This window comes from Rhodnius prolixus, unplaced genomic scaffold (assembly GCF_049639745.1).
Source record: "Rhodnius prolixus isolate KJV_2025 unplaced genomic scaffold, Rpr scaffold_3, whole genome shotgun sequence".
NCBI lineage: Eukaryota > Metazoa > Arthropoda > Insecta > Hemiptera > Reduviidae > Rhodnius > Rhodnius prolixus.
The window spans coordinates 15,824,426-15,851,117 of NW_027411603.1; the positions used below are offsets into that span (position 1 = coordinate 15,824,426).

A 26,692-nucleotide genomic window follows, 5' to 3' on the forward strand; every position below is an offset into this window, starting at 1 on the left:
AACTAACAAACCCTGACCGATGGCTGACAGCGTAATGTAAAAAAAGCTTCGGGTGCCAATAACTTCATATAATGACGCGCCTTAAAAAATTAAAATTATAAAAAAAATCACCCGAATGGGTCGCTAATTATGCGAGTAAATAACTCGCCATTAAATAAAACGTTTGTGGCAACGAAATGTCTAGCATGATGAAACACACCACTAGCATTACGATTGAGATTCAAACTTCAAGTAGTACCGATAATGTTTAGGTGGGAGTGAGATACGCCAAGGACACTTCTTGTAGATTACTTCTCAATCAGTCATGTGCTCAACACACTGTGATCATAAGGTATATTATACTTTTTATTCAACTTTTTTTTTTTTTAATTACTAATTGTTATTACAATTACAGTCACTGTTATTACTAACACTACAAATTAATACTCTATGTGAAAATAAAAATAAAAAAAATTAGAAAAAATAAAAATATTTCTAGCTATAAAATTTAAGATAATTTTATATTAACAGCTATTAAACTTTATTATTAAGTCATTTCTTTAAGTTGTGTTCAGAAGAAAAAACATTAAGAATTTTAATGAACACAGTTTTCTTCTCCAACTTAAGATAATAACCTATTCAAAATCTCATAAATAAGCATTAACTAACTTTTAAGATGATTATGTTCTTATTAAAACCACGAAATTAGTGTGATTATTGGTGAGGACCACCTGTAGAAATTTACAATTCACTAATAATAGCAATTACTTTTGGGAACTTTTGATTAATTTTACTACAGCAATGATTCGATTCTAATGATAACAAGTTTCAGTAATCATATTCTTTTCTGCTGAAGCCGGCAGCATGAATATCGTGTTAAATTGGAATGCTTATTGTAGTCGTAATCCTAAAACTTTAACCAAGACAAACAGAAGAAGGAAAATTTCGTTTAAGAACTTACTTTCAGGGAGACATCTTGAAATCCAGGCAAATACTGAAAACTGAAAGCTTAACGTTATTCTAATTGATGTATTCAGCTTACACGATTTTTTCTGTGCACAAATACTACAATAAATTCATAATCCTATCTAATTATTTGGAAACAGTTTGTCAGAGACAAAAGTTCAACAAACACTTTAACAAAATCTTTGCATCTTCGCTTCGTAGCATTGTCAGCGTAGCAACATCAAGTAGATTAGTATAGTATCATGTTGGACAAAGGGTGAATCCTGTTTCCTAGACACTGCAGCCAAAAAAGAAATAATGGGCAGACGCATCGTGGGTCGAGTTAGGGAGATCCTCCCTCGTTCATTTGGTCTAGGCTTTTCCGACCAATAGATTTTAGATGTGCAAAGTGCTAAAGGTTTCATAACATTTCTAGTGCAACCAAAAAGGATTTAAGGAGCCGAATTCTTCCTCTTCTGTTACAGTTTGCGCAGGAGCACTGATTGAAAATTTTACCCTTTGCAGATGTTCTGAGCGATGACGGTTCTGAATGATTAGGTTCAGATTGAATTGACATGGGTTGAAACCTGCAGGTCCTTTGAAAGTGTGTTTTGCCTACACTAGAAGTTGTTCTACCTTCTAGACCGAACGTTTACATTATCGTGGTTGGCAAGGGTATTTAACATCAGTGAGTAACAGTCGCATGACTTCGCCACTGGTTCTACCAGTAGTAATCGCACTGAAACGACCGACTGAGAGCCGTTTTCCAACTTCATTAGCCCAAACACTGGCATTAGAGATACCAGACTAGAAATCCAGCTCTAAAACGCTGCTATTTCTTAAATTTTGAGGGCAATTTAGTAATTTTAAAGTACAATAAGCGGAAATATTTTCTTTTCTGTATTAGCTTATAAATTTTCTTTAAAAGACATGATAGACAATTATTGCTTGCAAAAATTTAATTAGAATTTTATTGAAATATAGCGAAATTTCGAAGTCCATTAGAATCTAACTTAGATACCTCTTCTCGTAACACTTTCACATCCAGTTTCAGATAAAATAGAAATGGTTCAATTTAATTTAAAAACAGTGTAACTTTCAAATAAATTTAATGGTATTTTAAAATGAAAAGAGTTGGGAGCCAATCTATAAGAGCTAAATGACTTAATTTGACTTCCTTCAGATTTAATTTTACAATTTCTACATTGTAATTTTTTTTTTAGGAAGAGATTGCTTGGTTTGAAGCAATTTTACAAAAGGGATCTCGCGATGAATGCGTATTTAGCATAATAAATTTGACCAAAGAAAGTGCTGTACCACCAGGTGAGAATTATGCTAGTATTATAAGTAGAATTTCAATGGATGTTTTACTCGGTTCTGGTAGGAAAGCAAAGAAAAAATTCATAATGAAGACTGAACCACAATCGGAAGATGTTCAAAAATTTTTACAAGAATTTTCTTCATTTAAAAAAGAAATAAAGGTGAGATGAAATCTTTAAAAAGCCCTTAGTTCATGAGCATTTCCAAATTATCTATGTATTTACTTTTTTTTAAAACACACTTTTGGTAAAATGATTGCGTTAAAGTACTACAAACATGTTACGCAATGATTGCTTGAGATAAAACAGTTTTATGTAATACATTCTTGTTTTATGTAATATTGTATTTTTATATGCTACCCTTTTTACAGTAAGTTACACTTTCCACAGACTATCCATAGTGGTTTGATAAACATATTTTAATAACTAATTAATTTTTCCTAACACATTTAAACTTTCAAAATAACCCCTGTTTTTATTATTTATTAATACACAGTCTCCAACTTAAAAAGAAAAAGAATTCTTCTGGAGTTCATTCAAGAATCGTTTTTCAAAGTACCACTTCTGTCATGCTCCATGTAAATGATATGCAGTATGGTAAAAGTGGCGATGCGCTTGACTCGCCAGGGAGACAAAACGCAGTTCTATCTGAAGTGACGTGTAACATTGCTTATATTCCAAGAGATTGTATGAGCTGCTTGATGTACCTCAATATTTGTTTATAATAGATTCGTCTTTAGTTATATACATCTGTTTAGGAGACCAATATCGTTGATTGATACGTAAAATAAAGAGATTAAAGGAATATTTCTTAATTTCCATTAGATATATTACTATATATCCATTAGATACTCTTCCTGGAAGCTTTACAACCATTTACCAGTGGTGGACGCTTGGTACGGAGACAATCAAGAAATCGTTCCAAGCTCTAATGACCAAGATAGTAACGCCTTATTATTATTATTTCATTTCTGACTTCTTATTAGGGAAATCACTTAGGGGGTGGACTTTGCCACAACCCCTTATGTAGATTACTATCTATTTCTCGGAGTTAAAAACTAAATCCAAATAATAACGGGCTGCACGCGGCGATTGGCTGTATTGATCTGCTTAATGGGCAGCACTCAGGAACTTTCGGACGATACGGACTGTATCTAGGAGGACTGCCTTCTGCGCCTCTACAACCAGATCAGTGGATAGGCCCAACTCATTGACAGCAGTCACCTTTGTACTGGGCACGAGGCCACTCGTGGAAAGTATTATAGGCGCAATCGTCGTTTTGTCCAGGTTGTACATTTCTCTTAGTTGGAAACTTACGGATCTTTTCGCCCCTGCTTTTCTCATCATCTTAATTATTATTATTATTATACTGAGAGGGGTTTGTGTAAGTCTATCCCAAGCAGGTGTTAATTGCAACCGTGTAGTGGGAATTCAGTTGGTCCATTTTTTAATTTTTAATAGAATGAAATTGTCATCAATAATTTTATTAATTTTAAAATGTTATTAATTTTTAAAATTCAGGAAAACTGTTCTCAGTTTTCCTTTATAGTAAAGTAATTATCTTAACGTTGATAAATTTATCAACTTCACGTGGGATGGAGTTGAGAGTTTCTTAAGGAATCCCACATTATCTTTCAAAGGAAGTTAAAAGGAACCACTCAGTTTAAAATGTTATTAATTTTTAAAATTCAGGAAAACTGTTCTCAGTTTTCCTTTATAGTAAAGTAATTATCTTAACGTTGATAAATTTATCAACTTCACGTGGGATGGAGTTGAGAGTTTCTTAAGGAATCCCACATTATCTTTCAAAGGAAGTTAAAAGGAACCACTCAGTTTAGAATGTTAAAACATTATTACTAGAACTAAATATCTCAGACTAATGTCACATATTTATATGCTATATTAAGGTCATATATTTATGGCTGGTTTATTACCTAGTAAGGTTCCTGCCTGGTACCGATTGAAAATATACATAAGAACATAATGTCAGTAAAATTCGAACAAAAATTATAAATCTGAGAAAAGGTTGCCAATAAGAATTATTACATTTACTGTATGAAAGTTGTGCTATAGTTATTTACAATATGTTATTATTATTTTTTTAATCACTAATATTATTAGTTAATTATCATTAATAATTTTTTAAATAATTACAGGTATATAAAGACATACTCTTTCAGTTTGAAGTATTAATGGAAGAATTTGGAGATGTAAATGATAAACTGTGGTGCAACTTAGTGGGATACCGTCCCTACAATTTAGTTGTATTTGAAGATTTGAAGGTAACTATAATTAATTAACAATATTGAATTGAAGCAACCAATGAATTTTGGTTAATATTTTTCTGCTTAATCTTTTGAAGAAAGACTGTAGTCAAGTTTCATCATCTGCTATTATAAAACTGAAACTTTCATCGACTCTAGACTTAAAATTCTACCACTTGTAACCGTAGGAAGTGATGTTTAGATAGTCATATCTCCAACCGAAAACTAACAGTTCGTCCTGCTCTGCTTAAGTTCGAGGTTTATTTATACAGTCTATTTATTAAAATAAAAATAAAAATAAAATACATTCCTGGGTGTACAAAATAATTACAAAGACATGGTCAATGACCGTCGGCGGAGTGGTTAATACAATTTTTTTTTTTCTTCTTCTTCTTTTTATTATTATTAATTATTATTATTATTATTAAAGAAACCAGAGAGTTAAAAAAAAAATTTGGTATATAAAAGTTTTCAAAAAATCATTTGCGAATAATTAATAATAACCTTTTCCAGAAAGTAATGGATTACCCTATAAATCCAACATTTATTTCTATTATGTAATTTAACCAATACTAGAACCGTATATACTTATTGCTTTACAATATTGTGCTAACCGAGGCCAATCAGAACCATTTAATATTTCTAATATTTCTACATTTGTTATAGAAATATTCCTAAAATATTTTAGTCTGACCTCACTCAGTCTAGAACAAACTACCAATATATGGTACATTCGATCAAGCATTAGGTCATTACATAAGAGACAAACTTCTTCGGTATTATCATGGTGGTATGGCGGCGAACTACCTAAATACAATAAACCAGCACGAGCCTTAATTATCCACCTGACTTGCTCCAATGATAAACTACAATTGAAGTAATGTTTGTTACCTAAGCTAAAATTAAGCTCTTTATAAATGTTATAGGAATCGAGTTCCAAAACTTTCTGCATAAATTCCTCTTTAAATTGTAGTTGGACACATTTTACTAATTTATTAAAAATATTGTTCCATGAGGCTATATTGTTAGTATTACATTCAAAGTTTATATGATATTTTTTTAAATGGTTGATGATTTCTAGAAACCAAAAAAGCTTCTTAGAGACAATTTGGGTCGCAACTACTTTTGGTAACCTGTTGTCACTCATAGCAAGAACTTTAACAATGTATTTTAATTGTAATTTGAGGGTGTGAATATAAATTGGAAGGTAACCAGTTTCACAATAGATAAAGGCAGATGGGACAAATAATGGCAGTTTAAACACTTTTTTAATAAAGAAACGGTATAGCTTTTCTAGATCTTCATATTGGTCTCCTCCCCAAACCTGGGCCCCATAACAAGCCATAGAGCGACTTACACTGTTAAATAATTTTAGTTTCGAATAATACTTTATGCTATTATTTTCTATAAGTCGACTCCATAACGTGTTCAGCCCTTGTTTGGCTTTAGACACATTACTTTTAATATGCTTTACAAATGACAATCTAGAAGTCAATGTCACGCCCAAGTACTTGTACTCATTTACCGTTTCTACAACTTCATTATGGCAGAACCATTTCTCTCGTTTTGCAGGCCTTCCTCCATTCCTAAAAACAATAATCTTAGATTTCTTCATGTTTATATTCAAGTTCCATAACTGCGTGTAGTTACAAAGAGAGTTAATCATTCTTTGCAGCGTTTGGGGCTCGGAGGCAAGAAGCACTATATCGTCCGCAAATGCTAACAACTTTACTCTTTTGGAGCCAACAAGCACACCACCCCCGTCCAGACACTCCTCAATATCATTAATGAATAAAGAGAAAAGGAGGGGGCTAAGCACACAACCCTGCTTAACTCCCATTTCCATATTGAACTCAGAGCCTCTCCCCTCCGGACCCCAAACGCAGCCTACCGTATCTGAGAGAAGTGCCTCAACACATCGGATAATCTTTGTGGACAGACCCAAACTATTAAGTTTTAAAAATAAAGCATATCGGTCAACAGAATCAAAGGCAGCAGCGAAATCAACAAAAAAGGCGTAGACTTTCTGCCTCTTAGCACTTAGCTTCAGCTTTACTAGGTTAACCAATGTGAAAATATTGTCAATAGTGGAGTAATTTTTCCGGAATCCTGCTTGAAACTCATTTAGAATACCGTTGTTAGCCCACTCTGTTAGCCTTTCTAGAATTAGACCAGCATATACTTTGCCAACAACATTATTTAAAGAAATTCCTCTGTAATTTGAAACCTCATTACAGTTTCCTTTTTTTAAAAGAGGAAAAACAACTGATTTTCTAAAGCTAGATGGAACTTTACCAAAATCAAATATTTCATTAAATACATCTAGTAATAATTTTAGAAAAGTGAGAGGTGCGTTTTTAAAATGTTCATATGGAACACCATCAAGGCCAGGCGTTTTTCCACATCGAGCCCTAGATAGTACCACTTCCAACTCTGACATAGTAAATGGCGCATCATATTTTGTATTTTGTATAAAAGGCGCAACATACTGCATTCTACTCATACTCAAAGAGGGGTTATATAGATCTTGAAAATACTTAGTCCATTCATCCAATGATATACTATGAGATTTGTAATTCGTACCCTTGAGAGATCTCACCGCCTGCCAAAACTCTTTACTATTATAGCTATTATTTATCTGATTTAATATCTTATAATTAAACTGGCTTTTCTTTAACTCACACAATTTTTTAAAGTCATAATTATACTTCAGATAGACCAGTTTATCGCTTAACTGATTAGACTTCCGATACTTTCTTAGACTCTGAAACGATAACTTCCGAGAGTTAAAACATTCTCTGTCAAACCATTTTTCACAATAATCATATTTCTGCTTTGGCTTAGGGTTAAAATTGGCAGCTAACATAATAAGATTTATAAGAAAGTTTATTTTAGAATCAGTGTTGTCCGTAATTAATATCATGGAATTTAGCATTTTATCTAATTTGTATTGGTATACATCCTTTAAGTTTTTCCCATGACGCCATATTAGTTTGGGTATTGGAATAGGAACACTTTTGGGCTCTTTTACGCTAATGTCACAAGTTATCTCTAAAGGTAGGTGATCTGAAAAAACTTGAGTTTTGATTTGAAAATTAGAAATATAATGAATAACATCTGCACTAATGCAGCAGTAATCAATGACTGACGAACCGTGGTTGCTAATGTAAGTAAGATCCCCCTCCAAATCACCTTTCACACGTCCATTCAAAATAATTAGACTAAAATCTTCTAATAACTCCAGTAAGGCTTTACCATTTTTGTTAACAACGTTATCTTTAGATCTCCTATAAAAATTCTCCACTAATGACCTTGAGTTTAAACAATGTTTTGAAATTCGTTGCAGGCACCCAGTCCTGCTGTTAAAGTCTCCAACCAAACAAAATTTTAAACTACTATTACCATAAAGGATATCAGATAATTTTTTAAAATCTAATTCCCATGCAGTAGGGTTTAAATACACTGGAACAATATAAAAACAATCGCTACATATGTTTACACAAATCACATCTCTGCCCGACAATTTAACAAAGCTAGCACACTGAGAAATTGCACTGTTAACTTTTATACCATACAATGAACCACCAGAAGCTCTCCCCATTGCAGCTTTTCTAGATGCTGTTGCCCACTTCAATACGAATCCCGGAAACAAGTTGGTGAATTTATTTATATCCTTCTCTTCAATATGAGTTTCGAAAATCATAAAAATATCAAATTTGACAACGTACGAAATGAAATTCCTATTAGATAAAACCCTTTTCAATCCAGCTATATTGTAACTTAAAATATCCAGTCGACCAATCCGCTGCCGTAGTTGCTAAGAGTCTGACACTGAAGTTTTCCGATCTATACACTGCACACTTCTGGGGGTATGAGTATAATCAGACAGTTCAGAATTACTGTTCGGAATAATATTCTGGTCTGGTTCCAGTTTGTTCCGTTTAATAGTATCTAGCTTGTTATCCTTATTCAGCAATAATTGATCTTTACTAGGAGGTGAGGCCGACATCATTCTTTTCCTATTTAAAAGAGGATCATAGCTATCTTTTATCACCAGTTTATTATATTTTATAACAGCAAATTTACCCTCTCTTCGGGCCTGGACAAGCTTCGGTCGTAAGCTCTTGCGAGTTTCGATTACATCTTTTGGAAAATCATGCGAAATCGAAAAATTAGAGCCTTTCAACTTAAAAACATTTTGCATAATCATTAATTTAGAACGGAAAGCAGCCAGTCCTACGAGAATCGGACGATTCCTACTACCATCTCGTTTACCTAAACGTCTACAAAGTCAATATCCGTTCTGCCAATATTTAACTCCAATTTATTAGCAAAAAAGTTGCAGACAAAACTTTCCAATTCCCAATAGTCCACCATTTCATCGACAGCTCCAAATATAACTACGTTCCTTATTCTCAGTTCACGATCGAGAGTATCCATTTTCGTTTCGACTATCTTAACTCTATTTTCCAAGACTTCAAAGTACTGCTTTAATTCATTTAAAGTTTTCGATCTACTCTCTTCCATGTCGGCTTTTAAATCCAAGCGTAGTTTTTTGAGTTGTTCAGCAATCTCACTTCCCATGTTGAGAAATTATAGCCTCAAAGCGAAAATAAAATTATTATTACTAATAACTATTCCCCGATAAAATAGAATAGCTCAGCTGTTTATAAGATTGAATAACCAGATATATAGTTTTGTTGAGGTAAATTACTATTAATGTAGTATAGAGTCCAAGTAAACTATTACTCCAACAAACACGGTGACGTGGTGGTCGAGCCTCCGTTTGTTGACAGATCAGTTCTACTTGAGATGACGTTTATCTCCCACTAATTAGTACGTCATAAAACCTACCTGGACAAGATTATTCCAAACTGGGCAGATTTTAATCAGTCAATTCTTTTTATTCGCTTATATTTCCGATTCGGCTCGATAGATTTTTTCCAAATTTCACACAAATAACAAAAGCACATTAAATTTAAAGTCTGCAAATTTTCAGCACACAGAAACTCCTAAAACTTAGTAAACTGTTGAATTTAAACGGATACGAAGTGAACACGTTAAAAGAGCACTCCCCACTCCCTCGAGGTTATGTACTGGTCTTTTTCATAACGCGCCTCTTCATTCGCCTAATTATGCGGCCTTCATAATTCTTTTGGTGCAAAAACTTGATGTAGGTAAAATCAGGAATTCGCTTCTTATCTAAGAAATCCAATTCTAGCGACTAGCGACGTTAGCTCACTTAAAATCGATTAAGAAGGGTAAGTGATATCGCGATTGTAAATGCACTAAAGTTTGCCCGGCTAAAGCAGAGAGCGAAACGTACTTTATATCCATGTTACAAGAAAAAATATTTATGTCAATTTCCTACAATCACATGAGAGCAAGTTTTCAATAAAATATTGAAAGAAAATTTTCAAATATGGTGTCAAATGCATACTTGAATAGAAGATGAAGATAGAATTACTGCTAATTTTGTTCAAAATCAAACTTACATTTTGGGAGAAACTGAAGTTTGCATATTGCAAAAAAAAGCCATCGTGTCGTAGAAATCTGCCTCTTGTAGGATTTCGATTTAGTTTATTTCCCAGACAATTTTAGGGAGATATGTTAATAAAATGCAGATTTTTCAAAGAGAAACTTTTTGTAGTGTACCTGGCTGCTTGTTGAGAAACTCTTTATAAACGTGGATCGGCAATACCGTTCTTGGATAGAACTGAGCTCTTTACTAAAGCGGACACAACCTATCCATAAGGTCGTTTAAGGATAAAACATCAAAAAGCGGCTGTTCTTGAGAAACAAGTTGTCTGATACTTGAGTTCCATTTAGACATGTGTACTACCTTGAGTCGAAGGAAATGCCGACTCAAAAGAGCTATTATTGGTCTCATTGAAGTCCATATCAGGCAAAGCAAAAAACTGATTAGCCTTCGTTATGGAGGTAGCGATATTGCTCCTTTAAACTTATAGATTTAGTAGAGTTCTTCATTAATTATTGTCACTAAAGCACAATGTTTGCTTAAACAGTTATTTAAATTTCAGGCACAAAATTTTAAAGTAGCTGATAGAAGAAATTGTCTGGATTTAAATCATGGATTATTAGTTATAAAAAGTCTTGGAAGAATGCATGCGATGTCGCATGTTCTGTTAGAGAGGGGATCAATAAGCAGAGATGATTTAGGTCTTAACCATTTGGAATCCGATTCATATGTATCGAATCGTTTAATTGAAGGAGGCGTAAAACAATTAGCTCATGTCATGGAAAATGATTGGCCGAGCGAATGGTAAGTAAAAATGTTGTTTTTACGAATTAAATGCAAATCCAGAATTATCGGTTAGTAATTATTATTCTTACAACATCGGCAAACAGTTCCAGAAGTCAGTCATTAAGAATTCATATTTAGGATGTTAACGTTTATTTAAAATGCTTCCAAAATTAAACGGACACGATGTTTATTATTGGTGGGTGATCTATCTATCTTTTATATATTAAATTAATAATTTATGTATAAATGTGTTGAAATATAATTAAAATTTCGCTAAATATCTGAAAATAGTTTTTCCGAATCCCTCTTTACATTACACTTGCATAATTTTATACTTATCAACTAAAACTTTTCCCTAGCAAAACTTTTTTAGGGTAGTTTGGGTTATGGATAGACATTAATCTAAAGTACCATTAACGTTTTATGTATAGTTTCCCTACAAATGTTAATTTCGCTAAGAATTATTATTATTATTATTATTATTATTGTTTATTTTGAGATTGAGATATTAGGTTTAATTTGAGTTTGTAGTAAATCGTGATTATCGATACCAGATTTTTCTACTTTCTCAATTGCTTAATAATTGAATTTAAGCTATCACCAACAAACATTCGCTTTTATTCCAAGGGTTCCTTTTTCCATGCACTGTTTTTTGGTGATTGATTTGAGAAGTAAGTGCGTTACTTTTTTCATTTTAAAACTGATTAGTTCATTAAAAATACTTAATTATTAATTAATGACTTTAAACTTATGAATTTTTGAAGTTCTCGGACGGCTCAAAGTCAGATAGCTGGAAGTGCAGCGCTAATCTAAATTATATTTTATTTAATTTAATTATGTTTAATTTAAATCCACAGTCTTTCAGTCAGAACTTGTTGGCATACATTTGTACTGCTGAATTTATAAGGGTGGGATAATCTGCGCAATGGAAGCTGAAATCTCAGGCCAAAGGCAGGTGAAAAAGTTCATTATAAGCTTCTCTTAACGATGGTACTACTTCAACAAAATCAGAAGGCCACTTGGATGGCACTTTGATGATTCGTGACTCCCTTAAAAGTCAGGTTTATTCTCTAGAAGAAATAGGGTTCTGTCAAGAGTATTAGTGTAAATGAAAATGAGAATGGGTTTGGTGAAGAGCCACAGTTTTTTGAGGGCATGCTAAATCCAATATTTTGTACGTATCTACTACTTCTACAGATCCTAGGTGTATTGCGAGTGGGTTGGAGGTGACAGCTGGAATGTTGTGTTTGCCAGGAAAATGCTCCCTAATATTAATTAGCGAATGTTCTGCTATTAAATTTCCAAATATCAAATAAAATGTCGTTTTACTGCTTTCAGGAAGACAGCTGCCCGAGAAATTGCCAAAGAAGCACCAATTGCGTCAGAGAAAATTAGAAAACTTTTTTCTGACTTTCCTTCAGATGGATTACTTGTAATGAACCATGGCGATTGTTGGACTTGCAACATGATGTTTAAGTATAGCCCTTATGAAAAAAACAAACCAATAGCTGTCAAGTATGTTAACTTCTTAGTTATCTTATTTTGTATTAATAACATAATTCTTGTTCCATTTTTTTATTTCTTATTCATTTATTTTAATTATCAATTTCTTGATTATTCGTTTCATTTGCAGATTTCTTGATTTCCAAGCATGTCATTACAATTCCTACATATTTGATGTAATTCATTTCATATACCGTTGTATTGCTCCAAATATCAGACGAGAGAATATTAATCGATTATTGGAAGAGTACCAATCATCTCTAGCGGAAACCCTCACATTTTTTGGCCTCCCAGAAAAAGCACCAACATTGGAACAAGTGTGCAACGAAGCGAAACGTCTTAATTACTTAAAATTTTTTTTGGCATTTACGTCTCTGCCAATGTCTTCAGCCGACACAAACACAGCATTCTATATAGACAGATTGGCGACAAACTGTGACAGTAAAGATGTGTACAGTCCTGAACCTTTTCAAGCTAATAAATTTAGGCTGGCTGCAGATGTAGACATCAGAAGATGGTTGAAGGATGGATTTTTTGAATAAATATAAATATATTATATATTTTAAATTCTGTAATACATTATTGTTATTTTCACATTTTATAACTCCATCTTGTACACAATAACTGAAAAGATATCTTTTTTAAAATTTATTTAGATAATATTTTCTTATTTCACAATAATAAAAAGCAACAGATAACAGAAAGCCATCAAAAAATTCATTGATTTGTAGTAACTTGATCCTCAAAAACACGTATAACTTTTAGTGTGAATTCATTTTCATCTGTGAATTGCTTTTCTGGCAACTTTAAGCGTTTTTTAAATCACTTTAAAATAAATTTGAGGTTTTACAATACTTGCAGTCAGGTCTTTAATTAATAATTATTTAACGTCGGTAAAAGTAAGCATTAGCTCCGTGGTCTTGCATGGACTCATAGCTCAGTTTTCGGGTTTGTATTGAGCTACCTGTCTCAAATTTCTCTTAAAAGAAGAGTCATAAATCTCACGTGCGGTGATAGACAGGTTGTGAGTTATGGAAGATGTTTGACTGAAGGCCAACAAGGTGCAGGGAAGTCCGCGGTCGCCAGTGATATTACATGTTGACGAATTAAACAAATTTCAATAACAATATTAACTCTGAATAGTACGGGATGATAAACCACCTACGGTTCCACACTCTTTCCGGACTATGGGGAGGTGTGTGGAACCCATTCAATCAACTGAGCGTTCCACCAAACTTTACTAGAGAAGATATTGTGAAGGAAGCCAAACTAATGGAACATCATTGAATCATCCCAGCTTGTGAGGATCTTATTCGGCGAGGAAACAATCTGAGGGGCGCTTATTGACCACAGTTGTCGATACGCCAAAATAAATAAATAATAATCAGTTTATTAGGCAACATCTTATATTAATATTTTTACAAAAATAATAGAAAGGTAGGAGAACGTTTTCTTATCATGTACAGATATATTTTTCAAAAAAGAAAATTTTTGTTGGTGCTCTTAAGTTTCAGGCATAGAAGGGTTCATTTCATTGAAAATGTTTTTTAATTTAAATCCAAAAATTAGATAAGATAAACTACCTATCACCAACAAAAACTCCTGGTCTAATCTATCTGCAAACATGACCGTCTGAATCAGTAAGTTATTTGATATTAGTCACTCTACCATTCTACTCTTCCCGTATTTTGAATTCAATACATATTTTATATGAATATATTATACTTGTTTCTCACAATTCATTTTTTGATTACATAGTCATGTTAACCTGTTTGTCAACTAACCTTCTTATCATCTTTGCCGGTTTTAGTACTCCTACTAATTTCCTTGTTTAACCTTTTCGGACGCTCATGATGAAGGTCGCAATAGTAACGTACATAGCAAAAAAAACAAAAAACTCTCTATTAAAATTTTCTATTTTCTTATTGAAACATTTCTCACAATTACAAAGGCGCCCAATTTAGACTGAAGAACATAGAACCGCAAGTCAAGGAGGAATAAATAAAATTTTCGTTGGTATAAGCAACTATGGAGATTTCATTAAAATAATTTTACAGTTTTTTAGAATATATACTCATGGATAAAAACTAAATTTTGGTTTGTATAATTAAAATTCAAATAATACGTATGTTTTTAAAAGCATTCTTCAATTAGAAAAAGAAATGGTGGGGACCTTATTGATAGGGTAGCGATAAATTGGCGAATATTTTAGTCATGTCTTATTCGTCGGGTAGTCATGAGGTAATCCTTTTCTACCAGATCGTACATGTTTCAGTGCTTTGAATACCTATGTTGACATCAATAAACGTTTATGATTTTTTTTTTAAGCCACAGCTAATTAAAGAAATTCTTAATCAGTCTGAATGTGCCTGGCTGGAGACGATTTTAAGAAAACAGACCTACGATGAAAGTGTCTCTAAAGTTGTTAAATTTAACATAGAGGATGCTTTACTAAAGGGAGAGAACTATGGCAGTCAAGTTTACCGGCTAAAACTAGAAATAATTCTTAATAATGGAAAAAAATTCAAGAAATCTCTTATAATGAAAAGAGAACATGCTCCCAACGACGCCTCAGCTGGACACATTGAATTGCCAGTTTTTAAAACTGAAATTAAGGTAATTTTAGATTCATTGTGCATAAAATGTATTGCAGCTATGACATACAATACTTGTTTAAGTGCAAGTGTGGGATTGAGTAATGTGGATAGATGTTCTATATCAAAAATTACATATAATTGGAGTTGAAGTGAGAGCGCTTAATACAAATATTGTCATCATTTAAAAGGAAATATTTACAGGGAACTTTTTACTGTACATTGATATATGTATATGTGGTGCGCAATGAATAATTCTGAAAAGCATGTTCGGTTGAAGATTGTAAATCAAAAATTCTGTATCAGAGGCAAAACTAGTGTTTAGATGTAATACCTAGTATTAGATTTTGTGTTTTATACTTAATGAAAATTCTGTTTCGAAAATTGGACACGATGGAAAAATTTCCCTCTAATTTCCAAAACAGCATTTTATCCTAAATAATGTTTCAAATAAAATTGATTGTTGACACATATACTGTTGTTGGTTTTAATATACTTGTCAAACATAATGGAAACTAATTCTCGATAAGAAAAGTGGTTCATTCTAAAGTGAATGATAATGGAAAGGAAGGTTATTGCCAACTTCAGTTATAATTTTCTAATTTATTTCTTCGCCAAGCTTTCGACCTAAGGACCAGATCATCTTTAGGGCTTATACTTATTAACAATTATGATTTCTTTTAAATCATTAACTTTAAATGTTGATTGTGTCTTTTGTCCTAAACAGTACCCTAGCAGTAGGACAAACAGCATATCAATATTTAATGATATTATTGTAAATCAAATTACAACAAGTATAAGCTCTGGAACGACCTAGCCCCTAGTCCCTTATTGGCTTATTTAAATCAAGGAAGAGGTTGAAATTACACATTGAAAAATTAAGAAACAAAGTAAAAATTTTAGCCAAGATCGGGAATATATCCAATCAAACAATTTATCAAAATAAATAAATTTCATTATTGTATTTATTTAATTATATTCTGATTTTTCTTCCAGATCTACAGAGATATTTTAATAGAATTTGAGGCCATCATGAATGAATTTCAAGATCCAAGTGATAAGGTTTGGGGTGATTTAATCGGTTACAAACCTTATAGTGTAATTATAATGGACGATTTGAAGGTATCGATTTTCCTTTTATAGTTTTATCAGTTTAAAGTGTGATACACTATACAATATAACTGAGGAATGTACGAGTTGATTTATTTTAAATATTTTATACAATTCACATTCGAAATTTCTTGCCAGGCAAAGAATTTTAAAGTTGCTGACAGAAGAAACTGTCTAGATCTAAATCATGCAGTACTTGTGCTACAGAGTTTAGGAAGATTTCATGCAATCTCTCATGTACTACTACAGAGAGGCATATTGAACAAAGATGATCTGGGTATTCATTACATGCAATCTAACAGTTCCATCACTATGAGATTGTTGGAAGGTGCGTACAGACAACTAGCCTGCGTCATGGATGAGCTCTGGCCGCCTAAATGGTTAGTTTGTTATTTTTTCTTTCCTTATTTTTCTGTCTGTTGAAGACATTTACAAATGTTAATTTATCTTCAGTTTTTACATCTGCAGATTGAGGGAATATGCGAACGACTCGAAAGTAAGCTCCTCAATTATATCAGTAAATAAGAAATAATAATTTTAAAAAAGTTTTTACAAACAGTTTTTCGCACCTTTTTTTATTTACTTACTACATCAAAGTAAAACTTACTTATGGAATGTTTGCCAAAATTTCTGTAACAGAAAATATAGTATATTAAATGGTCCCTGGCTATATGGTTGATAAAACACCCATACCAAAAAACTAAAAAGTTCAAATATAAATTTTGTAACAATTTTCTAATGTAATTATTATTATTAAATAATTTCCTTTCTATTTGCAGGAAGGAAGCTGCACAAAAATATACAAAAGAATCAAAAGTTGTTGCACAAAAAATCAGAAAGTTGTTTGAATTTCCAAAGAATGGATTTCTAGTACTTAACCATGGCGACTGTTGGACTTGTAATATGATGTTTAAATATTGTTCTTATGAAGAAAATAAACCAATCGCAGTGAAGTAAGTATAATATTTGGCAATGCACTCTAATCATTGCTATAAAACTCTTTTTTGAGAGAGCAGTATCTAGAAGTTAGTGCACTGGAGCTATCTACTGGTACAAATAGACAATAACTTAAAGCTTGGTATCAGGGAATCAATCCTAGCTACTATTTTAAACCTGTTGAACTTCTGCCAATTGTAAAAGCTACATATTTTTTCAAAAATAATTTGTTACTGATTCTGGAGGTTTTTATTTTATTTTATTATTATTTTTATTTAACATCTAGAAGTAATTTAAAATATTATTTATTATCATTACATATGAAGTTAGGCCTCTAATTTAAGCTGAGCTGCAATTTGATTTTTTTTTCTTGTATTCCTGAAAAGGAATCAGAATTTATTTACATATTTATTAAACCTCTGTAAAGTATTATTTTAAATCTCTTTGCTATCAAATTTCATTTCTTGATCGGTGATCTTTTTTATTTTATATGAATTAATTTTTTGCTATTAAGAGATACTTTGTACGTGTATAGTTGATGATGAGGTCACTCTAAATACTTTTTAATTTTTTTTTAGATTCTTGGATTTTCAAATTAGCCATTTCAATACTTACATTTATGACGTTATACATTTCTTATATATGAGTGTACGTCCCGATATCAGAAGAAAGAACATGGACAGATTATTGATTGAATATCAAAAAACGTTAAAAAATACACTTGAGTTTTATGGTCTGACCGATGTTGCTCCTACACTGAAGCATGTCCATGATGAAGCCAGACGTGTAGAATATTTAGGCATGTTCTACTCTATGACATCTTTACCAGTTACTACAATCGATATAGAAGATAGCTTTTTTGCAGAAAAATTACAAAGCGATTGTGATTCTAAAGATATATACAATGCCGAATCATTTAAATCGGAAAAGTTTAGAAAGTTTGTAGAAGTAGACATTGAACGGTGGATAAATATGGGGCTGATTTAGTAATCATGTTTTATTATAACAATACAGTTTATTAAAATAATACAGTTTTAAATTATAAAAATATCTTTTTTGTCATGACATTACTTTGATGTTTACATGAGTAAAACTTATGCGTTATGAATAAATGCTTAAGAAATGTAAAACAAGCTTGTAACAATCTTTAAACATTTTTTCTCTTAGCTTTAATTCCTTCTAGAAGAACTTTTAGAACTCAATAGTTCTTAAATTAGTTCATAGCATAATTCATAAATGCATACATTATAAAATTTCTTTTACTATTTGCGAATAAATTCTCTGACTTAGGCTCAATGCTAAAAGATGACTCAATACATTGTCGCCCAAAGAGCGAGGTGTCAAGAATCATTTTGCATGATCTTATTATTATTATTTTGTTTGTACGAGTATAAATAAAGTTTTAATATTGCATTTATTTCTTCAGTAATTGAATCAATTAGTTAAAAACATTTTTCTTTAAATTGGTTTTAGGATGTTCTAACTTAGCTGCAGGTACATTGTAGCATTAAATTTAGATTGTAGGAGATGGGGTTCTTCATTTAAGAATAATGGTCAGGTATAGTTTAGAAGTGATCTTTTGAGAGTTTGTAGAAAAGTTTTTTAACTGAAGAGTAAATCACATTTATTCAACAAAAAGTAAAATAATTCAACTAATTTATTCAACTTATAGTGGTTGTTAATTAAGGTAAAAGACTGTTTGAGGAAGCTTGAAGGTAATCTTCTTGTAAGTGTCAAGCTGTCAAACTGTCATTTAATCCCATTACATAGTATAATAAGAGCAAAGCTATTTCTTCCATTAACTAGTACAACCTACTTAGTTTTTCACCTATAAACCTTTGGTTGCTACTGCAGTGGACAGTAAGAAGGCCTATCTCATCAAATTTGCGCTGTCTTGATGGAGCACTTCAATGTACTGTATGGTTAAGTTGAAAAGTACATTTAGGTTAAAGCAATGAACGAACATTGATTGTACTTAGTACAAATTTATTTCAAAATGAGAAACTTAAGAAAAACTACGGTAATCGTCTGTATATTATCAACCTGGTTATTTTTTATAAACTCTTATATTCCCAAAAACGAAACACGTTTGAAAAGTATTTATTGTGACTCATTTTTTTAGATTCAGCTATTTATTGTAATGTGTATATTCAACAACCTATGTGCTTTTAAAAGGCAATGAAACCAGGATGGTTTGAAATGTCACAACTTGTTCTATTGATTAAAAATGCCGAGCTGCTACAAACTGTGCTCCCGTTATTTATAGGGCAGATGTCATTTAATTTTTCCACTCACGCATATTCTTGCCAATTTGGAGCTTACAAAAACTTTTTTTCCTGAAAATCAAGTGCAAAATGCAATTCTGGTGGACATATTAAGCTCATAATAGTATAAAAAATAATCCTCACGATTATGTCGCTTGAAAAGAGTAAGATATTATCATAAAGATAAAGTAAACGGATTAATTTTAAAGTTTTAAACTCAAAAAGACTAAAAAATTAGGAAGAAAAAGGAAATTTTGTTTAAGGTTATGTTGAAATAATAATTTATCAAACTTCTCCCACTTACTTGCTTATGCCCTAGAAATACCTATATATATAATAGGTTAACTACAACTTGTTAATTAGTATTAACCAAATTCTGTAAAAGATACTTTTTCACAAAACCATCAAACCCAGTAAGTACACCTTATTTTAACCGGCAAATTTCCTTTTTTATGTCATCCAAACTCACTACTTTACCTCAGAAGGTCCGCGCTTGTTTTTCCTCGCGTTTTGTTTTCTTTTTCATACTGGGGCCACTTTAGTTAGGATGGCACTTGCTAAACTTATTTGGTGTCTCCACTCGCAGTTATTTCCATGCTTCCCTCTACTGACTCGACGAGAGGTAATTTGGATTTAGTAAGCGCCTCCCATATTTTAAAGCATCCTTGTCTTGTTTGTCTTTAAGATTTGAGAAATATGTGTTAGTGTATGAGGTAGATTACCAGTGGGAACGCTTTTAAGTAGCTGCCACATCAACTACCTTTGCAGGACTCGGCAGTTATTTTACTTCAATTTGAAAAATATAGTTCTTTTATATTTAATGGCCTAATTTGCTGTTTTTCTTTTGTTTTGCAGTTCTGCATTTTAATCAGAAACGCTTGATAAAATGAGCATGGAATCACGACAAATTTTGGGTCAAAATGTAAGTTTTCAAAAGTTTTTATTTATACGTTAGTTACTTGGTTGCCTAGAATAGAACATATTTTTAATTTCAATTTCTTGAACTTCAAAAAGGGAACAGGTACTCCAGGTACGTCAGTTTTCTTAGAATTAGAAATGTTGGATACATATTTAGACCATATTTATATTTAATGGTGATTAGTCCAAAAAGTAGTCGTAAGTACTTTGAAGGCAAACCCAAGCACCCTTAAGGCTTTCAATTGAATTTTCCAGGCAAAATGTTTCAAATAAAAGTTGTTTCAGTTGGCTGAATTTTTTCCAAAAGCTTATTTTCAGGTTAGATGGTAGCACCAAAACTAGACATTAAATTAATTTAGTTATGCTGACCACAAACTACACACAATTAATAAAAACCATTCTTTGAATTCAAGGGCTTCTTTGAATAAAGAAAAAAAGTATTTTCGCTGAACAATTAATTAATTGTACATGAAACCTGAAACCTTACCTCCTAGTTTTGAAAACATTTAGTGATAAGTACAATCAGCAAATTATGTTAACTGTCCACGAATTTAGTTGTAAATTTCTTCAAACAGAATATTGAAAGAACAAATCAACAAAAACTATAATGAACACATAACCGTACAGATAAGGTACAAGAGATAAAAATACATAAAAACTTGTTACTATCATAATATTGACATTAAAACTGCCATATTTCAAATGTAGACATTTCAAAATATTAAGATATTCTATTTTGTGGCTTGCAAAAACTTTTTTTCCTGAAAATAAAGTGCTAATTGCAATTCTGGTGGACATATTAAGCTCATAGTCATAATAGTATAAAAAAATGATCCTCTCGATTATGTCGCTTGAAAAGAGTAAGATATTAATATAAAGATAAAGTAAAAGGATTAATTTTAAAGTTTTAAACTCAAAAAGACTAAAAAATTAGCAAGAAAAAGGAAATTTAGTTTAAGGCCTACTATGTTGAAATAATAATTTAAACATCTCCCACTTACTTGCTTATGCCCTAAAAACATTTATCTATATAATAGGTTAACTACGACTTGTTAATTAATATTAACCAAATTCTATTAAAGATATCTTTTCAAAAAACCAGTAAGTACACCTTATTTTAACCTGCAAATTTCCTTGTTTATGTCATCCAAACTCACTACTTTAACTCAGAAGGTCCGCGCTTGTTTCTCCTCGCGTTTTATTAAACAAATTTGTTGTTTGGATACATGCAAAACTAAATTTCTTTTTCAATTTTTACAATTATTTTCCCTTTCATTTTTGCAAAAACTTTAGAAGTCAAATCAATACAAATGCTCTCTTCATGGTAATAAAATAAATTCTTGGAATATAATAATTTTTGTTGTTTTCTTATAAACCCTTAAGACAAAAATATTGCAAAAAATAGATATCAAATGAGTCTCTAATCGTAAAAGAATTTGCAGAAAGTAATGAACTCAATATCATTTCTTAAATAGTAATTAAATGAAATTTCAAAAGTTACACCCTCTTATTGTTTTTATTATTTTTATTAAGACTATTTTTATTATTATTATCTTTCAGGAACGATTATGGATGGAAACTTTAATAACCAAAAATTGGAATGAAAAGTCTGTAGCAAAAATAATTAAAGTTGATATAGAATCAGCAATTCCCGAAGGTCAAAATTATTGCAGTATTATCATTAGAGCTGAAATGATGGTAATGCTGCGCAATCGGCAAATGTCTAAGTTGTGTTTTATAATTAAGAAAGCTCGTGAAACTATGAAAACAACTGCAGACAATTCTAATTTAAATGCTGAATTTCTGGTAAATACTGTCGAACCTTTAAGGTATCTATTATATTGGAGAAATGAAAGATAATAATAAACAAAGGATTCACACAAAAATTTTTAGGTTTATGAAGAAGTTTTGAAAAAAATTGAAGCTGTGATGTGTGAATATAAAGACTATAATGAGAAACTATGGTGCAAAGTTATTGGCTACAGACCTTATGATCTGTTAGTGCTTGAAGATTTAAAGGTACTGATATTACAACAACTTTACATTCTATTTTCAAATAAATGTCAATTGTAATCAGTTTTCATTTATCATAGTTAAAAAACTACGTAGTAACTGATAGAAAGAAAATGTTGGATCTGAACCATTCAAAACTGGTTTTACACAGTTTGGGTCGTTTTCATGCTCTTGGATTCATACTTATAGAAAAAGGACTCTTAAAGAAGGAAGATTTGCCATCATTTTGCTGTAATTTGGATTCGATTTTGGTAGAAAGGTTGTACAAGGGTGGTTTGATGAAGTTATCAAATGTAATAGTAAAATACTGGACCCCTGAATGGTTAGTAACAGTATTTTCACCACAAAATTTCTCATAATGCTAATTGAACACTAAACATTAAAACAAATAGTTAACATTTAATTTCACCAAATAATTCCTTCAATTTTTGCGGGGAAATAGAAGAAGCGAGACTACTTTCTTTTTTTTTTTAGTTTGACAGGCAATATATACTTTGTATTACTGCAATTAATTAATTTTTGTGCTGCGGGATATTCTTGAGATATCAAGAAGGTCGGATTTCTAGCCCTCTCTCTAAAATTCATGATAATATCAGTTCTGTTAAAGCTTCTACTCATTGGCCTTAGGTAGTAGTGCATTGACCAATAAACAACGAACGATCAAAAACTTACTCAAGTCCTTTAATTCGAAACCCATTTCCTGATATTTTTAAAATCTCCACCCCTGCACATTATCAAAAAGGTCAGCGATATCAAGTGACAGGACAATCTTCTTTGTCTTTTTTTTTTTTTTTTTATTCGGCTTTTCTCTGTTAGGAATTTGGATGTCACCTAGTATATTCTAGGATAACATATACATTCAATATTGCGGAAATCAATACTTTATACATTTTTTCCAGTGCGTTTGCAAGAATTTAAAATACAGAAATGAAAAGTATAAATAGTGATTAAAAAAATATTTTAATTAAGAAACTAAGAAATAAATAGTAAGCCTATGTATTGAAGGAAGGAATCGCCAGAAGAAAACTAACGCAAAGTTGTGAATGTCAATTACCTGCTTTAACAACAATTACTAGCTTCAATCACAGTCAATAACTTTAATAACTTGCTATTTCTTATGTTTGGGCCGCAAAGTGAACTACTTAATGTAACTATTTTGTAATATAAATTAGCTTATTTAAAAGGAATTTAACCTTCTTTCTAATGAGCTTATTGAAATTGAATTAGCTTTAATAGATTGAGAAATATAGACAACTGTTTGCTAAAAAGTTGTAATACCTTGAAAAAACATAAAATTAAAAATATCTGTAAAAGAGAGCAGAATTGAGCCATAGTCTATATAGATTTTTTGTCGCAAAAGATGCCCAGAATCACCTCCCGAAGTTTCGACCTCTCCATAAATACCTCTCACTTTATACAGGGTATACACGGAGGAGAGGTCGAAACTTCTGGAGGTGATTCAGCAGCTCAAATGCAACAAAAAATATTCTATTCATTTTGGCCCGATTCTCAATAGTGTCCAAGATATTTGCATTTTTAACTTTTCCGTCGATATTCACGTTTTCCACCTTAATAACGGTCTTATCTTTTCTATTCTTTATCCTACAACAAATCTGCTTATTCCAAACGAAAGAGCATTAAATTTTCAATAAATTTCCTTAACCCAGAGCCTCAAAAGGTTTCTTATTAACAATGAAATTTTTACTTTAATGTCTACAAAATTCGTTCTCGATGATTTCTGTTAAAATTATCAACTGTATTTTTTCAATGATTAATGAACCAAAGAGTCACCCAATTACATGAAAAGTTTTGTTTTTAATATACCCTACCCCTTTACAGAGGGGTGAAAATGCAGAATACTGGGAAGTTGCGTGACCGATTTTTCACTGATACCAAATTATTAATTTACTCGTATGCCAATTTTTGGAGAAGCCAGAAAAAGAAAAGTAACGTAATCACTAAAGCAGATTAATATAAATCAATCAATGTTGTTGTAAATTAAACTCCCAACAGTCATAAAGCAACTTTTATAGAAAAATAACATTCGTCCGAATAAATAATGAAAATTTCAAGCTTTTCTAATTATTGATTTTATTCCATATAATTGGAAGCAATCAAAATTAAATCAAGTATATTTGTAAAAAAAGGTAATTTTTTTAAAATAAGGAAACGTAGCAATTTAGTTGTTTCCTTAAATTTCCCTTGTTTTCTTTAAGTTTTACTTGGGCAACAACACAAATTTACTTTTAGTTTATTTAATTGATTTAATAAAATTCAAGGAAAAAAATTGGTGATCGACTTTACAAGGAGCATCATGATGTTATAAAGAAACTGAAAAATTTATTACAACCCCAAGAAAATAATTTCATTACACTATGCCATGGCGATAGCTGGACTTGTAATTTGATGTTTAAATATAGCCCTTTCGAAGAGAACTACCCAACTGCTTGCAAGTATGTCGTAATTTTAAGTGATTAATTAATGAAGAAAGTACTATTAGTGAACAGCTATGGTGGCTGAATTTTTTTGAAATTTATTTAAAACAGCTCCTCGGCTTCTATAGACAGGAAGTCCACTAACCAGTAGTGGACGGATGTAACGAGGGGATGGACGCAACTAAGTTAATGTAAATTAGACTCTCAACAGTCATAAACAAGTAAATAATGAAAATGTCAAACTTTTCTATAGTATTTTTTTCTATATTTTTCAATGGAAACTGGTTACAGTTAGTGAGAGGACTCTACTAACTCATCTGAATCCATCTCTGATGTATACAGATTGTACAATTATCTCGTGAATAAATTTCTGTAAATGTTTCACATTAGACAGACACATTCAACAACTATGGAAGAGCTGAAACTTAGCCAGAAAAAAAGTTTGTAAAGTACATGGTTGTAAATTACGTAACTTAGATCAAAATTTAGGCTACGCCACTGATACATGTGTAAATTACATAAGCCAAGATGGTTTAGAATATTCTACTGAAAGTTTCTATGATGACGATTCTACTAACTCTTGCAATAGCTCATGACGATCTCTTTGCTGCTCAAACGCTCTCACTTAATTCTTCAACTAAACATTCCTTTAACATCAACACCGTAGTATATTTTAGTGATTCAAATCTGTAAATGCTGGACGGCCGAGTCTATTGCAGTAAATAAATGATAAATCCGTAACTGAACAAGTGTTTTTTTCCTGAAATTCCTAGGTTTTATTTGTCTGGCAAAGTTGATAAAGATATCTCGAACTCTCTATAATAACTTACTAATAATTTAAATATTGATTTCTGTTTATTTTTCAGATTCATAGATTTTGAGCGCACCCACGTTAATCCGTACATATTCGATGTGATTTATTTTCTTTACTCTAGTGTACACCCTGAAGTGCGTCGATCGAATTATGACCAATTACTTTCTGTCTACCAGAAATCTCTGCAAACTACATTAGCCACTTACGGTTTTGAAGAGCAAACGCCAACGCTGGAAAAGGTTCATTCAGAAGCTGAACGTGCTGAATATTATGGTTTTACATCCTATTTTATGATTTTGCCAATTGCCATTGCTGACGAAGACGCATTTAAGGTGAATTATTTAAGAAGCGACAGTAAATGGATGGATGCTTATAATGAAGACGTATTTAAAAGTGAGTTTTACAAGTCAGCTGTACAGCCAGATCTTAAAAAATGGTTTAATAAAGGATTATTTTAAAATTAAATTTGAATTATTAAAGTAATATAGTGACTTTCTTTCTTTTCCTGTTATTCTCAATATCCTAAATAACAAATTTCTTTAAATTCCGAGCACTTGATTGGGAACATAATTTTAATTTAAAAGTCTGGATCCAGACTGAAAAGCTCACCAGTAATATCAACTCAAAAAAATACATAGAACACATAGTATATAATTTTAAAAACAATATATATATATATATATATATATATATATATATATGGCAGCATCATTCGACAGTTTGGCATTCTGGATTATTCTACAAATTAGAAACACTGACTCTCAAATTTCTACCGAAATTGGTACCAAAGGAAGTTACTACTAAATACTGTTAAAGTGTAGAACTGAAGATCTTCGATTTTGAATAAACAATCGAAAAGTCACCTGAATAAAAAAACACAAACAAAAAATAAATAGGGTGTGAGATTTCTCGGCATCATACTGGACTAAAGACTCAGCTGGAGCGAAATTTACACCAACTCATTAAAAACACATTCTACTCTAACATTCTTGGTTTAGTCTTCAGGTACCTCCTCCATGTACGTCTGGCTCAGTTGGAATAACAGCTACCAACCACTCACTGCTAACTTTTCAAAACACAGGGGACTAGTTCAGCTAGATATTGCTAGTGCAATATCCAGAAGGACCAATGCCCCATCAATAGAAGTAGATTATCTACAAAGGCATAAGAGCTGACTCCGTATCTGGCCCAAAGTAACATGTCCTATTGCCGAGAGGTCTCTCCACTCATTCTGGAAGAATTTACCATCTGCACTAATGGGTTCGTCAGGTCTTGACGTAGTTATACTCATAACTGACGTATCGATAAGGGGGAAAAAAATTGAAGGACGGGG

The 26,692-nt window shown here is 31.7% G+C and overlaps 2 protein-coding genes across 3 annotated transcripts in view; both read left to right on the forward strand.

Moving 5' to 3' along the window:
• The first annotated feature begins 217 nt into the window (after positions 1 to 217).
• Positions 218 to 26,692, forward strand: part of LOC141452227 (uncharacterized) — a 32,961-nt gene continuing 6,486 nt past the window's right edge. The window contains exons 1-10 of the mRNA XM_074124152.1: positions 218 to 331; positions 2,148 to 2,405; positions 4,400 to 4,525; positions 10,549 to 10,790; positions 12,111 to 12,287; positions 12,406 to 12,811; positions 14,559 to 14,891; positions 15,866 to 15,991; positions 16,118 to 16,359; positions 16,759 to 16,932. Of these exons, the coding sequence (XP_073980253.1) occupies positions 305 to 331; positions 2,148 to 2,405; positions 4,400 to 4,525; positions 10,549 to 10,790; positions 12,111 to 12,287; positions 12,406 to 12,811; positions 14,559 to 14,891; positions 15,866 to 15,991; positions 16,118 to 16,359; positions 16,759 to 16,932 (2,111 nt within the window). The 5' untranslated portion in view covers positions 218 to 304. The remainder of the gene's footprint in view (positions 332 to 2,147; positions 2,406 to 4,399; positions 4,526 to 10,548; positions 10,791 to 12,110; positions 12,288 to 12,405; positions 12,812 to 14,558; positions 14,892 to 15,865; positions 15,992 to 16,117; positions 16,360 to 16,758; positions 16,933 to 26,692) is intronic.
• Positions 17,902 to 25,822, forward strand: LOC141453704 (uncharacterized). 2 transcript variants are annotated; one of them, XM_074127227.1, is made up of 7 exons: positions 17,902 to 19,592; positions 20,035 to 20,101; positions 21,658 to 21,903; positions 21,991 to 22,116; positions 22,191 to 22,432; positions 24,390 to 24,563; positions 25,412 to 25,822. In XM_074127227.1, the coding sequence occupies exons 2-7, from the start codon at positions 20,066 to 20,068 to the stop codon at positions 25,815 to 25,817; spliced, it is 1,230 nt and encodes a 409-aa protein (XP_073983328.1). In that variant the 5' UTR covers positions 17,902 to 19,592; positions 20,035 to 20,065; the 3' UTR covers positions 25,818 to 25,822. The 2 variants fall into 2 exon arrangements, with proteins under 2 accessions (XP_073983328.1, XP_073983327.1); XM_074127226.1 differs by having other exon boundaries at positions 17,902 to 20,101.

Excerpts from the sequence above, each read along its gene's own strand:
- LOC141453704 (XM_074127226.1), top strand. The coding sequence starts at position 20,066 with ATGAGCATGGAATCACGACAAATTTTGGGTCAAAAT. Across the intron at positions 21,904-21,990 it reads ATTTAAATGCTGAATTTCTG|GTTTATGAAGAAGTTTTGAA; the intron begins GTAAATACTGTC and ends AAAAATTTTTAG. Across the intron at positions 22,117-22,190 it reads TAGTGCTTGAAGATTTAAAG|TTAAAAAACTACGTAGTAAC; the intron begins GTACTGATATTA and ends CATTTATCATAG.